This window comes from Sinohyriopsis cumingii, chromosome 2 (genome assembly GCF_028554795.1).
Source record: "Sinohyriopsis cumingii isolate HCF-2022 chromosome 2, ASM2855479v2, whole genome shotgun sequence".
NCBI classification, from domain to species: Eukaryota; Metazoa; Mollusca; class Bivalvia; order Unionida; family Unionidae; genus Sinohyriopsis; species Sinohyriopsis cumingii.
The window spans coordinates 95,651,174-95,668,779 of record NC_142962.1 but is presented as its reverse complement, the minus strand read 5'-3'; the positions used below and the strand labels follow the sequence as shown (position 1 = coordinate 95,668,779).

At 36.0% G+C, this 17,606-nt stretch overlaps 1 protein-coding gene across 1 annotated transcript in view; it reads left to right on the top strand.

The window, feature by feature from the left end:
* Positions 1-80: 80 nt before the first annotated feature.
* Positions 81-17,606, top strand: part of LOC149805416 (WD repeat-containing protein 26-like) — an 89,675-nt gene continuing 72,149 nt past the window's right edge. Inside the window, exons 1-2 of the mRNA XM_089949977.1 lie at positions 81-515; positions 14,847-14,946. Coding sequence (XP_089806103.1) covers positions 319-515; positions 14,847-14,946 — 297 coding nt within the window. The 5' untranslated portion in view covers positions 81-318. The remainder of the gene's footprint in view (positions 516-14,846; positions 14,947-17,606) is intronic.

The window sequence follows — 17,606 nt, the reverse complement described above, 5'->3', positions numbered from 1 at the left end:
TGCTTGTATTGCTATGAAGCAGACTATGTTAGCTTCAGTCATCTGTCAAAGCAGACGACGGAAATGATAACTGTCGATGAACTTCCCATAATGCACCTCACGAACTTGACGTAATGCAGCAAAACATTGGCCAGTTCATAGACTGTTTGTATACATGCATGTCGAGTTTTCTTACCAATTTTTCACCTGGGTAGTGTATCCTGCAAAATACAAACCATAGAAATCAGCGAAGACATACTGGCATCGTTCTCGGACTCAGAAGACGGTGGAGTTTCGTCCCCACCGCGAAAAAAGCAAAAGATTTTCGTCTCAGATACCATGCAGGCCAATGGCTGTCCTCAACACAATGGAGCGTCAGAAGATGAAATTGCTTCTTCTTCCCATCAAAATGGGATGCTTGAACATGTCTCAAACGGGAACATAATTGAAAAACCACCTCATATAAAGCTCATGACAAAAGTAGAACAGGATATAGTGCGTTTGATTGGCCAGCATTTGCGGTTACTTGGCTTGAAGTAAGGGTTCATTTTGTCGTCAGTTTTCGTAATTCATAGGCTATTCAAGTACAAATATGGGAATAGGGATTATATATCACAATCAGTTTTGTGCAGTATTCCATATTTTTGTTATGTATGACACTGAATACACTGCGTTTGTGCAGGATAGCTATTCGTCCAGTTTTATATCGGATTATTTTTTCCCCAGCTGGTCTCTCCCCATAAAGTGATACATTTTGGTGTGAACAGATTATTGTCATGAGTTCCGTACGTGGCCACTCTACTTAATTGTAAATTTTATGATGAAAGATTATTGTACAATGATTTATCAGTCCTTCTCTTTTAGTTCCGTTTTTTGTTGCATGTGACATTACATATTTTTCACAGGGTTCTATCGTGCTGTACAAGTTTAATTCAGATGGCTTGTTAACTTTCTAAGAATGATGGCTAGAAATGATGGTAAGTGCATCTGAATGGTGTTTTAATTACTACCACAATAAGGTATTTTTGTGTGTTTCTGTATTTTTTCCCAACCACATAACCAAATGATTAAGGAAAAAAATGGTAACATGGGTCATGATTATAGTCACTGAACATTTACTTTATGTCAGTTGTACAACAGAGTCAAATAACTGTATTTGGGGTAGTAACAAATCACTTGCTACAGTATGTCTGTAGATTCATAAAACAAACGAGGTGTTGTTACAAGATGCCTAAAGTTTTTATTGTTGGCATTCTTTAAAATACATTACAGTAATTTACATACCATCCTGTTTTGTACCCCCTCTACTGATTTTAAAAACAAAAGCATGAAGAATATAAAAAAATGTGCAAAACTTAGTCATTTAATTCATTGATTTATAATTTCTAACCTAGTTGTTGCCAAAGGATCCCTAATACTGTTGAATTATTGTTTTTCAGTGCAAATGGAAGCTCCCAATGTAAACAAGCAAACAGACCGGTTAACAAAATAAACTATTTGAGTAAACACTGTGTCATCTATGTGTTTGCAATGTATAGTTTTAATATTTCTAAAACAAATAATTTAAAATTTGTACAGAATATTTGAGATTTTCAAAGACATTGAATTGCATCTGTTGCTTGAAAACATGGACTTGCCCATGCAGTGTTACTAAAGAAAGCCTGTGTTGACTTGAAACATCAACAAGTTGACAGTGTTTGCCCCCCGCCCCCCGGTAACAATCAGGTTAGAACTTATAAATCAGTGTCGGTAATGGGTACAAACAGATGGGGTGGTGTGAGAATACTGTAGTGTTGTGCGCTAACATTTGACAGTTGTTGTTTCAGTAATAATGAATTGCTTTTGGTGGTATTAAATTATGACTGCTTACAATTATACATACTGTGGGGGATTGATCACCTGTAGCACACTTGACCCATGCAGAGTTCTAGATCTATTTGAGCAAAGAGATTTTGTTGCTTAGTGTAAAATACATACTGATTGCTCTATGGTTTTGAAGCTTCATTTTCTGGCTTAAAATAACTCATAAATTAATGTTGGTTCAATGTTATACACATTGTTGCCTTTTGACCTGTACTTAATGGTTTTTGACATGTTAGTTTCATATTTGACCCAAAATTGATGTGTTCACATTCACCCTTGTGCATCAGTTTGACTCTCAGAAATTTTGCCATAAGCACCAAACACTCTGACATTCTTGCTATTTGAATAACCATACCTATGCACCAGCATAAATGTTATAAAGCGTCTGCCTCAGAGGCGTGAGGTCGTGGTTCGAATCCCGGCTGAGTCATACCAAAGACTTATAAAAAAAAGGGTAGTAACAGCTGCCTCTTTTGGTGCTTCGCATTAAGAGGTTAGTGTTAGGACTGGTGGGCCTGGTATCAGGATAATGTGACTGGGTGGAACATTATGCTACATGACTGTGCTATGATGCCCCGGTGCTAGATATCACTATACTCTGCCACGTTGCAGACATCATAGCGATATCACTGAAAAATTGTTAAGCATCGTAAAAAATCCAAATCAGTCGGATATACCATTTTATCATTTAAAATGTTTTAATGAGAAATTGTTATTTGTTTGGGATTGTTTAATAGTTTGTTTTGAAATACATGTGAATGTAAATTTAATATTTTTTTGAAGAGATAAAATGAGTTTTGATCTTTTTTGTTGAGGAGGGAAATGAACTTTGATTTTTGTTGTTGTTTTGAGATGATAGATGAATTGTTTGAATGACATTGATTGGAATAATTGGAAAAACACTTTTGTCAAGTAAGCCAGTTCATTGGGTATGGTTTGGAATTGAAGATGGTAAATGGAAGCAGGGCTGATAAAATGTCTTATTCAGCCAGCTATCTGTGACAAGTGATCAGAAAATTCACTTGTCAAACCTGCACTTTCTCCTGTCCTGAACATTCAATCTCTAGCCTTGCTTAGTCGAGGTTTATTTATTATAATCAGTATTAAAAACTAAAAACAAGACAAAAACACAACTAAAATATTATGCCCTTTAAAGAAATAATATAATATTGACTTTAAAGGGCATACTGTATTAGTTAGCATCAATACTTCCAGTATGTACAATAGGGACTTGGAAGAAATTACCATCAATAATTGCAGAAGCTCCTGACTTGGTATCTCACAAGCAGGAACTTTCCAAAATCATATTCTAATGATCTAGTCATCAACAAATAAGACCGAGTGATTCTCAGGGCAATGCTGGTTGAGGTTCATTATCTCATTTACGCTATGGTGGCCTGATTGGTCTGAGTATGAAGGGATGAAAATGTACACTTGGCACTCTTCTGCCTTTCCAATAATTACTCTTCTGACTATCTTATTGCTTCTGTCTTTATATTATCTTTATTCACGTACCACCCGCTGCTTAATAGTCAAGTGTGACTGTCTGCTTATTTATAGATAGATTAGCAAGAATGGGAAATATTTACTGGAATTCAGACCATGTCCAATTAATCTCAAGAATTAATCAATTGACAGAACAAAGTCCCTTGCCCAGAGTGTGTTCTTTTAATTAACTCCAGGTTTAAGGCTGCACATACCTTTCTTAGCCACAGCAGACGCTGCACAACCACCAACCGGGACATCTCTCATGGGCGCAGTTCCATCGTCTCTCGAGACTAACAGATGCCAACGAGCCTGTGTTAACGAGTGCTAATATTTTTGTTTTTCATTTCTCATTTAAATTTACAATGGCCTTTCCTAGTGGTGTGTTAGCAACTCTGACCTAAGGGATTTTAGCTTGTGTCATAGATATGCTGTGTTTCCATGCTTTATGATGTCCAAGACTGTCATGATGCTTGCATGATTGCTGAATTTCCAGCCTGTGTCAGTTTGGGATATTGTTTGCAATAACTGCATAACATCTTTCATTCCGAGTCATTGAATTCAAGCCATGGATAATTATCAGCCCAATGCGATAATGTTTTGCTGCCACATTCTGGCTCATGTCTGTTTGGAGGAATAGTTACCTCAGACTCAGTGTCAGCCTTATGCACCTTGAATGTCTTTGGGTTTTGAAATCCATTTTCATGGTCTCAATATGCTTGAATTGTGACCAAACATTGTCATTGAATATACTTGAATCTTGTGAAAATGGAACAAAATTAAATATTTGAACCATGTTTATGCATTTTGTTTGCTTTATTGTTCATCAAAAAAAATTATTGATGTTTAAAGGTTTTAGTGGACAGCAGGTGATTGCATCATCTACAGATTGTATGTGAGTCGTCTCCATTATACTACATCATGAAACATATGCATTCTGTGAGTACAGTTTGTTTTATGTCTTGAAGGGTGTACCACATGATCATTTACGGGCAGACATAGCTGTTTAACCAAGTAAAATTAAGTGACTGATCAATCATGAGCCGTCACTAGAAACAGGGTTTTGTTGCTTTCGCAAAATATGAAAGGAAGGAATGTAGAGATTGGCTTCAAAAAGTGGCAGATCGGTTCCAACGCTGAGTGCTTTACATGTAAGATGTTTCTTTCCACCACCCCCTTTTTCTTTTATGCGCTTATCACGTTTTTTTATTATATTTTATTCTGTGGTGTTATATACCATATCTGTTTGACTTGTACTTTTTTATGACTTGCAGCTCCACTGAATTCATGGCAAATACAGTTTGCTTTGAACGTACAGTTGTTTTGTCCTGTTTTTTCCTTTACCTATGTTAGAGACATTTTAGTTTATACATGTATCTTGATTCTATTTTATTCCTTGAGAGTCTGGGTTTTATACTTGAATTGACCTTGAGGTTTGGTCACATAAACCTATATGAACCCTGTTTATGCTTTATCCTTCCATTTTCAAATGAATTATCCTTCTATGAATCTTCCTTATAACTTTCCTTCTGAAAAAAAATCTAGTAAACTCTGTTTTATCCAGATAAAAAAAGATCCGCTTTTTAGACAGCTGCTTCTACTAAAGCAGGGCTTTGCTTATCAGCCAGAAGACTGGTGATTTACCTGGATACATGTAGTATACACCCAGCTATTTGATAAAACCTTGTATCCTTATTGGGGGAGGTCACCCACCCCCTGCTTACTTTGGCAACTCAACCTCCAGCATCAGATCTAATGGAAGGCCCTGCTAAAGTAATCATAACATACATTTTTTCATTGAAATACAGGGACAGATATCTCCTTTGTATATTTATTTGGCTTCAAATGCAATACCTCATGATGAAATTGATAAATTGTATAAGAAATAAAAATATTAAAGTGTCTTGACTGCCATTTAATCAGTTCATGAAGGAAACAGACAAATGGGTGGATAAAGCATATTCATTAATTTCATTCATTGATTCTGTGATTGAAATCAAAGAGTGCAGAGTATCAATTCAGAAGTGTTCTCCATGGTATAGCAGTGTTAGAGACCAGATTTGCACTGCTAAAAGAGATCGCCGTAAAGCTGAGAGGCTTTGGCTTTCCACTAGACTCACTATTCATAAGCAAATCTATGAAGCCGCTAAGAAGAATGTCACATAGTCCATGCGGCAAAATCAGCCCACTACAGTACTAAGATCATGGAAAGTTCAGCTGCAATGAGCTGTTTGAGATTATTAACAAGCTAATGTCAAGGAACAAATGTACACCACTTCCAACAACCTTCTGTCTAGTCGACCTTCCAGACCTGTTTGCAAATTTCTTCTTTCAGTAACAAAGTACAAACCATTAGAGATAAGCTTGACAACATAATTTCAATTGATTCGTCATCACCATACAGTTGGGATATAAAATTTCAGCGGCAACCATTAGCAGCATTTGTACCTGTCTCTATGGATTTAGTACGTACAATCCTGATGAAGAGTGCACCAAAGTCATGTGAACTTGATCCAGTTCTAACATCACTGCTGCTTGAGGGCTTAGATCTAGTATTGCTTTCACTAACTGAAGTTATTAATACCTCTCTCACATCAGGGGAATTCCCATTATTTTTCATAACTGCCATTGTAAAGCCTCTGCTGAAGAAACCAACACTCAACCATAACGATTTCAAGAACTACTGCCCAGTTTCTAATCTCCCATTCATATAATATATCTTAGAAAAGGTTGTTCTATCCCAGCTTGTATCTCATCTAAATTCAAACAGTCTTTTTAGCCATGTAAATCTGCATATCGCCCATGCCACAGTACTGAAACTACTCTTCTAAAAGTGGCTATTGACATTCTCTCTGCTTTGGATAGCAGAAAGATTACAGTCCTCACCCTCCTTGATTTGTCTGCAGCATTTGACACAATAGACCATGATATATAGGACACAGATTGTGTCTGCAAATGGAATACACTCCAGCCCAGTTAATCTATGTTGTGGTGTTCCACAGGGGTCTGTTCTTGGACCTGTTCTCTTCATTCTATACACTCGGACACTCTCAAGTGTCATAGATTATTATCCAGTGTCTCACCAATTGTACACTGACGACGCCCAAATATGCAAATCTAGTCACCCAACTGAAGTTGATGCTACCATCCAAGATGTAGAGAGGTGCATTTCTGATGTGAAATATGGAAAACATGTAACAAGCTGCAGATGAATGATGATAAAACTGAGGCCATTCTGATCACAACATAAAGACTTTCTCATTCACGTCTCTTACCTCAAACAATAAATATCAACAACAACAACATTACATTCACACAATCAGTACGAAACCTAGGTGTTACTCTGGGCAGTACTCTCACATTGCACGAACATGTCATGAACATAAGCAAGGCTGCATATCTTGAGCTGAGATGCATCAGCTCCATTCGCAAATATCTTTCAGTTGATGCCACTAAAACACTTTTATGTTCATTAGTACTTTCAAGACTGGACTATTGTAACTCAATTCTGTCTGGTTCGTCTCAATATCTACTTCAAAAAGTTCAAAACACAGGGGGCCCCGAGTGGTCTAAATCGTTCTCCGTTATGGATCACTGCCATCTCACCTCTGTCTGCATGTGTTTGAGTCTCGGATTTGGCCAATGTGGGTATGTGAGAAAGCTTGCCAGTAGTTTCTCGAGGTTGGTGGTTCTTTCCAGGGATTTCCCAGGTTCTTCCTCCACCATTAATACTGGCCTCCATGTATAGCCTATCGTGTGCTGAAAAAAGGCGTTAAACCCTACAACAACATCAAAACATAGTTGCTCGGATCATAGAGTACCACGATCAGAGCTCACCTCCCCACTGCTCTGTACCATACACTGGCTATCCATTCGATCCAGAATCAAACACAAAATTTGTTCTCTGTGCTACGTTTCACTGACGGACTCTAGTTCAATATACCTATCCAACCTCACCCATGTGTACACACCAGCAAGATACTTACTCTCCTCTTCTGACAATTGTATACTCATTATTCCCACTACGAAAACAAAGTCATATGGAGAACGTTCTTTTGCATACCAGGGCCCAACAACGTGGAATGAATTGCCCACTGAACTTACACACATAGCCACAGTGATCCCAATCAAGAGTGCTCTTAAAACTCACCTATTTCGACTGCAAGAAAAAACCTAAAGACCTAATAATATTCCCTACCTTAAATATTTACAGCATGTTTTTTATGTTTTTTATTTCATGGTGTTTGGCTTTTGTAATAATATCATTATATATGGGTTTTTTACGTTATAGGTGTTGTCAAATGTTGTAAAGCACTTAGATCTTCTAAAGATTAGGTACTATACAAAGTCCTCATTATTATTATTATTGTTATCTGCTCATGAGTATTTTTGTTGAGTAAATTGAATATTAACAAGATCATTTCAGTCATGTCTGATTTATTTGAAGTGTTTTTATTGGTTGATAATTTTGTCACTTATTCCAGTCAAACAGCAACAGAACTCGTGCACTTGCAACAGTTATTAATTGCCACTTACTATAGTACATTGGATATGAATGAATAAATGGATATACATTACAAGTGTTCATACCACCAGAGGGTATGAATGGCACGATAAAGATAGATAAAGTGATTAAAGTATAAAAATGAGCACTTGCCCAAGTTGTTTTAAAATAGAAAAATAGCACTTGTCCTGGACAAGTGCTTTGGAAAATGTTACTTGTCTGACTTGGAAAATGTATAGTCCTGGATGTTGGGCTATGAGATTAGAGCATCACTGACAGAAGTCAAGAGAACTGATGGCTTAAATAACATTTATTTGTTTTGATGATGTTAAACGATCCACAATTTTTTTTATGCCATTAATGTTTCCAATTTATTCTCTGTTAATTGGTCACACTTTTAATATAGAATTGAATTATTTCTTGTTTGACATTCATTAACATTACTGTTACACTATGTGGTGTACATTGTTTTGTTGTTGATTTCTTATCCTTGGTTTATCAATTTGTTTGTCAACTGTAAGTATTATATATAAATACCATGGCTTAGAGAAATAATTGTCTTGTTTTCTCAAGGAAACTGACTCAAACTATGAAAACAAACGTTGTAAGAAACAGAATTTTCTTCACAATGCACATGAAAATCCAGCAATGCTTGGAAGAAAATTGATGAGTGATTGTAGTGTATTGTGGTATGAAACAAAATTTGTGCTAACAAATTATCACTAATGCCAGATAATTTTCTAAAGTGGTTTATAAATAATGCATTCCAGTTCAATATACAATGCTCAAATTTCCATTTAGTCTCCTCTTGAGATTTTATGCTATAATTATGTTGTTTGTATGTTAAAGAAGACTGATGCTTTTTGTTTGACAACAGTTATAAATATGTGTTTACTTTCTCCACATCATACTCATTATCCTGGGTTTTAGGATTTTTATTTGTGGAAATTTGAGCCCAGGGATCAATAAGCTTTCAGTTTCAAATCCTAAGGGAAGCCCAAAATATATGCTGCTGGCTCACATTTTCCTGCATGATAGTTATTGGAATGGCAAAATAAATGAGAAGGATACTGGATGCTTTCATTTGCCTTGACCAGATTAATATCAGTATGAAGCAAATATCATGAGCAACTTTGTCACTGGAAAATTAAAATCATTGCTTGTTCTTGATGTTGAATTAATGAAATTGTTTAGCACATGAGAGTCTATAAATAGTGGCCAATTTAACTGTTGGAGAAAGAACCTGGGAACACAGTCCAAACCTGAGACATGAATCCACATGGACATAAGTGTTCAGTTGGTTAAGATGCTTCTGAGTAGCAAAGCAAATCATGAAGATACCAGAATGTGATGAGTTAACATTTATTTGGCAGAATCACAAAGACAGATTTGTACAAATCCAGTTGCCTGACTCCTTGGTCAAGCTGAAAATGTGGCTTTGGCTAGCTCATGTTTGCAGATTCTGAGATAAAGAGAAGAGTCATGTTCGGTTCCATGTTCAGGAAGTTTTATACTCAGCAATCTAATCACAATAGATATATCAGCCCCATTATTTTGTAATTATTTGTACCACCTTCTTCAAATACATAACTGCCTGCAGCTTCTTTTATCTGTTCATCCTTTATTCCACATGATATACTGAGTCTGTTATTTCCTGATAGTCATTGTCATGGTCAATCTCGCATAATAATTTGAGTGTACTATTTGAAGCAAATTGACAGAAATGAAATATTTATATTTTAATTTGTCAGTGATATTTTAATATCTACAGTGTATATTTGTACATATTTTTCATGGTCTTTTACCTAGTACATATTTTAAATTTATGGTCTAACCGCTCTGGTAACCTAGTAGTTAGAGCTTCCGCTTCAGATGCAGGAGGTTGCGGGTTCGACACCCAGCAGAGTTGTACCAAAAACTTACAAAAATGTTACTACCAGCTGCCTTGCTAGGTGCTCAGCATTAAGAGGTTAATGTTAGGACTGGTTGGCCTGGTGTCAGGATAATGTGACTGGGTGGGACATCATGATGCATGTCTGTGGCGTGTGTTCCAGGGCTAGACATCACTATAAACTGCCACACTGCAGACATCGTAACGATATAACTGAAAAATTGTTAAAGCTACAATAAAAATCCAAATCACACACACATACACAATTTATGGTCTTTTACCTTAAACAGCACTCTACTTACAAATCTATCCATTTCCAAAACCCATATCTACATGTCTATCCATTTATATCTGTTTACATGTAAATGTCAGTATTTGCTCTTATAATATATCAACATTCTAGCTCTTCTTTCCTCATGTACAGGGGCCCCGAGTGGCCGAGTGGTCTAAAGCGCTCTCCGTCACGGATCACTGCCATCTCACCTCTGTCTGCATAGGTTCGAGTCTTGGGCTCAGCCAATGTGGATATGTGAGAAAGCTTGCCGGTAGCTTCTCATGGGTCGGTGGTTCTTTCCGGGGTTTTCCCGGGTTCTTCCTCCACCATTAATACTGGCCGCCATGTATAGCCTATCTTGTGCTGAAAAATGGCGTTAAACCCTATAACAACAACAAAAAATCCTCATGTACACATTTAACTACATGCACTATTTGCATGTATATTTTTTGTTAACTTCATTCGTTGACATTGTTTTCAGGTGCAAATAAAAATATAAAAAAATGATAAAAGTTCTATATTTGTAAAGAAAATATGTGATTTCTGCAAACATCCACTGTTTGTTCCTAGATTATTTAAAATACTTTTGCTGTGATACCTTGTCATATTTTGAGACAGACTCCAATCCCCCAAGGGCAATTTCAATATCTCAATCAGCTTTTATACGATTTTTAAAGCCCTGTCAGTGATAATAAGTATACATTAAAAATGAGCTGTAGATTTACTCTAATGTCTTCTAAAAGAATGAAGTAATGTATTATCTGCCATTTAGGACAAAATGTTTTATAATGAAAGACTGTTATTGAGGTAATTGATACTTGAAATACTATCCTATTCTGAATTAATTTTATGGCAGGGACTCTATTGTAAGTGAGGTCCTGGGCTGCAACTTTCATAATCCTATGGAGAACCCTCATTAATTTTTTATGTTGAATCCGTTATGGTTTTTGTATTTGGCTCAGTTTCTTATTGTTGCATGTAGTCATCAGATTTGTGACAAGTGCATTTATTTAATGGACCAATATTAAGTCATATTGACCTACTTTTCTGTTGATCTGACTGCTTGGTTTGTGGTTCATGCAGCAGCTGAGCAGGTAGTTGTCGATGATTTGACCTTCATTATGGCCACTGTTGTGGCCATTGAGAATATCTAGTTATCACAACTCTTACTTGATGGATAGTAACAAGTTAGAAAAATTGTGCAAATCATTGGTTGTCCCTAGACAACCAGTTTTGAAAATCTGGATACCCAGGAGATTTTTCTGGTGCCCGGTAAATTATTGCAGCTGTCTCTATGGTTCCTGTAATGAACATTTTTTTTAACCAAAATTGTCATATTGGTAGTTCTAATCACACACAATTTTACGCACATATTTAATGTATTTGAGATCATCTAATGAAAGATGATATAACAATTTTCCTATTTTGGCAGTGTCTTCTTCATCTTTAGTTTTTTTGTAGTTGGCCACCAAATGTTATGTTTATCCCATCTTATATAATTACAGTTTGTTATTGTTAATTAGATATTATTAATGTCATGTCTGATTTGTCAGAGAGCTGTTAAAATTTCATATGGGATTTTTTTTTAGACATTGCCCAAAAGCCAACAAAGTATGTAACAAACAGTTGTGTTTGTTTTGATTACTTAAACTTTCATATTTTGTTCAGTTAATTAAACTTTAATATACCTTTAGTTAAAGTTAGCCAGCAGGAGCAAGTGTCACACGATCTTCAGTGAATGCCTGTTGAAACAGGAGACAAGTGAGAAAGCATGATACATGTACTAAATTATAGGCAGTCAGTGTGTCTAGCCTCAGATAAAAAAAACTGCAACCATATGTTGGTGTTGACAAAACATGAACATTCATGAGTCTTGTTTCTTTAAGGGTTTTCCATGATGGGCAATTAGTATGGACTGTGATTACTTAATCATATGAGTTGCAGACATATTTCAATTAGTATGGTCTCTTACCAACACTAAACACCCAGCTTTATAAGTATACGAAGATAATTCAGGCACCATGATGTTGATACTCAGAGGAACAATTCAATGATGAATGTTTGGCACTCAGAAATATATGAAATGTCATTATAATTATTATAACACATTCAATTTTCTAATAATATTTTTAGGTTACAGAACTGGGCTTTCAGATTGGAAAAAAATGATTGCCTTGCATTAATTTTTAATTGATCTGGGCTCAGGGTAATGGATTTTTCAATCCATGGGTCATATTGATATAGCATTTTCATCAAAAGTCTTGTGATATTTAGTTGGTTTTTAACCAGAATGGTGCTGATCTAGTATTCATTTGAGCTGCCAAGATATTCATCTTAAAAATCTTATGACTACTCTTAAAGTTATATCAACATTTAGTTTTTCCAGAAGGCTTTTTATGGTGAATGGTTGGTCCTAAGAGAAAGTAATGCTGATTTTACACCCATTATAAAGACCTTCATACTCTTGTTTGGCCAGCTTGAAAATGTTGCTCAAGAATTCCTGACATGGTTTAAACACACAGCAGTCAAAGAAAAGAAGAGGTCTTACCTTGGATTCCTGGTTTTACTTTTCAACCAGTGTCTAGGACGGAAACTGTTAATTAAAATGGTGTGTTGGTTGTAAGATTGTGGGTCTTAATAATTTTGTTGTTCTCAAAGTTGAATGTGCATTAATAGTATGAATGTTATAATGTTGTTCATTTGAATTTAACAGTAGTTGTGGAGGAATCTAGTAGTTTCTGAGTCACGGCTAAATATTGATTTATTTCCATCTCATTGTTATGTCCACCTTAGAATTTTTCAAACTTTTTTATTTTGGCCAAGTAAAAAGGTGATGGTCCAAATGAGGGTATGAAACATGGATGTATGTTGGCAAGATAATGTTGTGAGAATTACAGAAATAACACAAATTACAGTTGGATACACTTTTAGAGATTGTGAAAGTTCATTTAAAAGTTTTTCGGCATCAACTGTCATTAGATCAAATACATACATCCCTTCATAGGGTTGGAGGATGGGGGTGGGTTTACATATCAAACCATTTAGACTATTTGCTCTATAGGACATGTTTTAATAGTTATTTGTAATGAGAAGACATACACTTCTCATTTTGTATGAATATATTTTTTCACAATAACTTTGGCTGTCAAATTTAGTACAAAAAAGCATTGCATATATTTTATTAAACTGCTTTTGTTGCTGAGAAACTATTTTCATTATAAATTAATCATACAATACAGCTGCTTCTTCAATTCTATATTTGCAATTCAAAATTATCCTTGAATTTCCCAGATATTCAGACACCTCATGAGTTGTTCTCCCCAGTATTGTAAAATATTTGATTATGAATATTGATCATTTGTATTGATATTGATGACACAAGAATAAATTAATTAACCTGTGGTGAAAGGATTCATACTACTGTAGTGCATGATTGTTTACATTCATTGCTTTCATTCTTTGTCATAGCTTATTATATGGTATACCTGGTTTTATGTACAGATGGCTTATAGTTTTATGCTTGCATATGTTTTTGAGGTCTAAGTTTTGTGCTTTCTCTCCTCGCTCACTGATCTCTTGGATTTTCTGGAAGTAGTGGGTGTTTGACATGCTGTCTTTTATTTGGGCAGTTAACTATTGTGCAAAATGGGTTTATTTAAAATTTCAAGTATGACCCATTGCACAAATCGTTTTTAAATAGTTCTTCTGTTCATGGACCAGACAGGCTTCTCAGATGCCCATTTGTCCACCATTTGGTGTCATCGAAACCTGGTTATTCTTCAACGAAGAAACTACTGGTTGGAATACATTGAAACTTTACAAACACGTTCTTTACAGGTCTAGGTGGTCCTAAATGAAATTTGTCACCCTTGGACAACCAGCATACTGACATGGCAGTCATTTTGAAAATCTTGTTATTGCTCCTCTTCCTTGATGAATAGACATATTGATACGGTTTTCACCAAGACTTTGTATGAAATATATATATTTCATTTTCTTTTTGTGCTTTAATGCTTCATTTTCAACTCATTATCCCTGCGTATCACCTTTTATGTGTCATGTGGTTGTACCCTTGTTCCAAGCTCTGGCTTCATAATTCATTTTACACCATAGTAGGTGGTTGCGATGGTGGTACAACAAAAATGTGAGAAAACGTAGAGCTACAGTAACACCAGACAATATTGGCTTTCTGCTTGCATTACAAAATACAGCTGAAAAAACTCCATTTTTGAGATAAGATATTTTTAAAGACAGAAAATTACATGGTCTGGACCAGAGTTCTTGTTTGGATTTTATACTTCCTACCATTAGATCTAAATTAGACAGGTCTGGACAACACATGGACAGATTAGAATCTGTAAAAAGTAGGGTAAGATTGAGATTCAGAGTAAAAATGGGTCAAGACATGAAAATTGGATAAGCAAAGAAAACCTCAATGGTTGTTACCTATCTGCTTATGCATGGGCGAGAGAGTAAATCTGAATATCTGGCAAATAAAATCTGAAGTAGATGAGGTTGGATATAATCATGTTTCCGATCCCCATTTCAGGTGAAAAAGAAAATAATCACTGGAAAATTAGTTAAATGCAAGTAACAGTCTTTACTGGTTAACAAATTCCAAGGACATTTAGAGGAATGATGTTAATCATTTTCTTAGAGTCTACTTTGTAACAATAGGATGCAGTAACAGAAGATTAGCATAGTTAATATAGTGATATCTGTAAAAGCATTGGAGTCACTTCACTATGTATTCATATTCACCTTTTTCACCCAGTTTTAGGTTTTTTGTAAAAATTTTCTTTGCCCATGATTAAAGTATACCTCTAATATTTTCTTTATTTCCTTGTCAGCCGTACAGCAGAAGAGCTTATTGCAGAATCAGGATGTATGCTGGAGCACCCATCTGCAGAAAAGTTCCGAAGTCATGTCATGGACGGAGACTGGACAAAGGTTTGTAAAATGTGTTGCTATTGAAGAAATGAGAGGGAAAATGTGTCAGAACTGTCAGTGGAAATACCTCAGAGTATGAGTAATTTGCCACCAAGAACTTTGTGGATATTTATTTTATGAAATTGGTGAAGAATTAGTGGATGATGGAAGAGAAAGTTGGAAGGCCACTGTTAAGTGTCTCCGCTTGTGTTTTGGCTATGGCAGAGGACAGCAAGACTTTTACCAACAAGTAGTGGGAGGGTTAATTCCAGTATGCATTTCTTCTTTAGATACATTATTCAGTCATAATATTCATTGGGATAGTATCCACCACCTTGCAGATCCCACCCTCTCCAGCTGAAAAAAATGTTAACCATGTCTTTTGGTTTGTTTTACCAACAGATTAAAAGTCATCTGCTCGCCAAGATAAAAGTCAGACTAGAGTGGTCTTCCCATGTATAGAGGGAATCGCTCAACATCCCTTCAGTTTTCAACAGGCTGTCAGAAGAGACCCAGTAGATACCTTCCATTTACTGTCTTCTCATCAGTATAAACAATGCTTTTCAGTTTGCTTTCGAAGGGAAGTATACTCATCTAATTTCTGAATCAGATACATTGCCCAATGATATTAGGATTAACATTTGGAAAATAGCCTTTTACCTCCAGAATCCAGCTCTTCCTGAAAGCTGTACCCCCCCCCCCCAGTAACTCTTACCTACTATCTCACCATCATCTGCTCTTTGTATCCACATATATTGTATATGTTTACCACTCTAAGCTTTCACTTGAAGACTTCATAGTTTTGATTGGTATTATGCTCTATGTGGTTTGGTTTATGATGTATTTATTAATGACTGTTTTATGTCCCCATCTTTGCATGGCCTTAATGCCAGTGATACTATGCATGTGGGAATGCAATTTACTTTTACCAGCAGGTTGCCCACTAGGCTGATATTGTCGATTCATGAAAACCTGTAAAAAAAATCTGTAGACACTTTTGCCTGCACACATTGGTGTAAATTTTATACACTTACCAGTATTTCTTGTGGCTGTTGAACTACTGTTTGTTGAAGGGTTCTTTTGACAATACGTACCTATTATTTTCTGATAAAATCCTATGTTTGGTGACTTGGAAATTCATGTGGAATAGCACAACCCTCTGTCCTGTGGCTATTTTGAAGTTTGAGCTATGGCTGTTACCAAATACCAGTAAATGTCTAAACTGTATGCAGGCGTGTTTTGGAACGATTTGCATGCAGCAAAATTGCATATCTTAATAAACAGGTGACACCAGACTGACATATTGTCTATTAGTATCAACACAGACTTGGGGATTTGGTTTATCAGACTAGTTTCTCACAAGTCTAATAACATATGCTATATGCAGTTCCTGCTGCCAACAAACTGGTTCGGTAGTCTGACCAACCTACTTTTGTGTTTAGTGTTTGAAATTCTTGGACAAGCAGGATATGTCTTTCTGACTGTCCCAGTCATAAATTCATCTAGAAGACTGGCCATATAATTTGTACTGCCTGTCCATCCATCCCAGACCAATAGCCCCAGTCATACCCTGATGTTTAGAAATTAATGGCACATCACAATCCTTTCTGAAGAGTGATGAGTAAGGTTAGTAATTCTTTAAAAAAAGCATGCATAAAAAATAAAAGCAAAAAGGATAATCCTTAAAATAAAAAAAATAAAAACTTAAGTCTGTAAAAAAAAGAACTTTCCTGCATAAACAGCATCACAGGATGTATCCCAGGTCATTATGGTTATTATAGTAAAAGTCATACAGGTCATGTATGCATTTAACACCCACTATTTTAGAAATGGATGTAATTTTTTAGAATTTGATTCTACATACCTTCAAGTGGCAAGTATTTTATTCATTTGAATTCTTATACATACATATTCCTTTGGGAGGTCATTATTGATGACACCCAAATATACAAATCTAGCCACCCAATTGAAGTTGATGCTACCATCCAAGGTGTAGAGAGGTGCATCTGATGTGAAATCATGGATGACATGTAACAAGCTGCAGATGAATGATGATAAAACGGAGGCCATTCTGATCACAACACAAAGACTTTCTCATTTACATCCTTTACCTCAAACAATAAATATCAGCAACACCAACATTAAATTCACACAGTTAGTATGAAACCAAGGTGTTACTCTGGACAGTACTCTCACATTGCACGAACATGTCATTAACATATGCAAGGCTGCATATCTTGAGCTGCGACGCATCAGCTCCATTCACAAATATCTTTCACTTGATACCACTAAAAATCTTGTATGTTCATTAGTACTTTCAAGATTGGACTATTGTAACTCAATTCTGTCTGGTTCATCTCAGTATCTACTCCAGAAACTTTAAAAAGTTCAAAACACAGCTGCTTGGACCATATTTAGAGTACCACGATCAGAGCACACCTCCCTGCTGCTCTGTACCCTACACTGGCTATCCATTCGATCCAGAATCAAACACAAAATTTGTTCTCTGTGCTACGTTTCACTGACGGACTCTAGTCCAACATACCCATCTGACCTCGCTCATGTGTACACACCAGCAAGATACTTACACTCATCTTCTGACAATCGTATACTCATTATTCCCACTATGAAAACAAAGTCATATGGACAGCGTTCTTTTGCATACCAGGGTCCAGCAACAT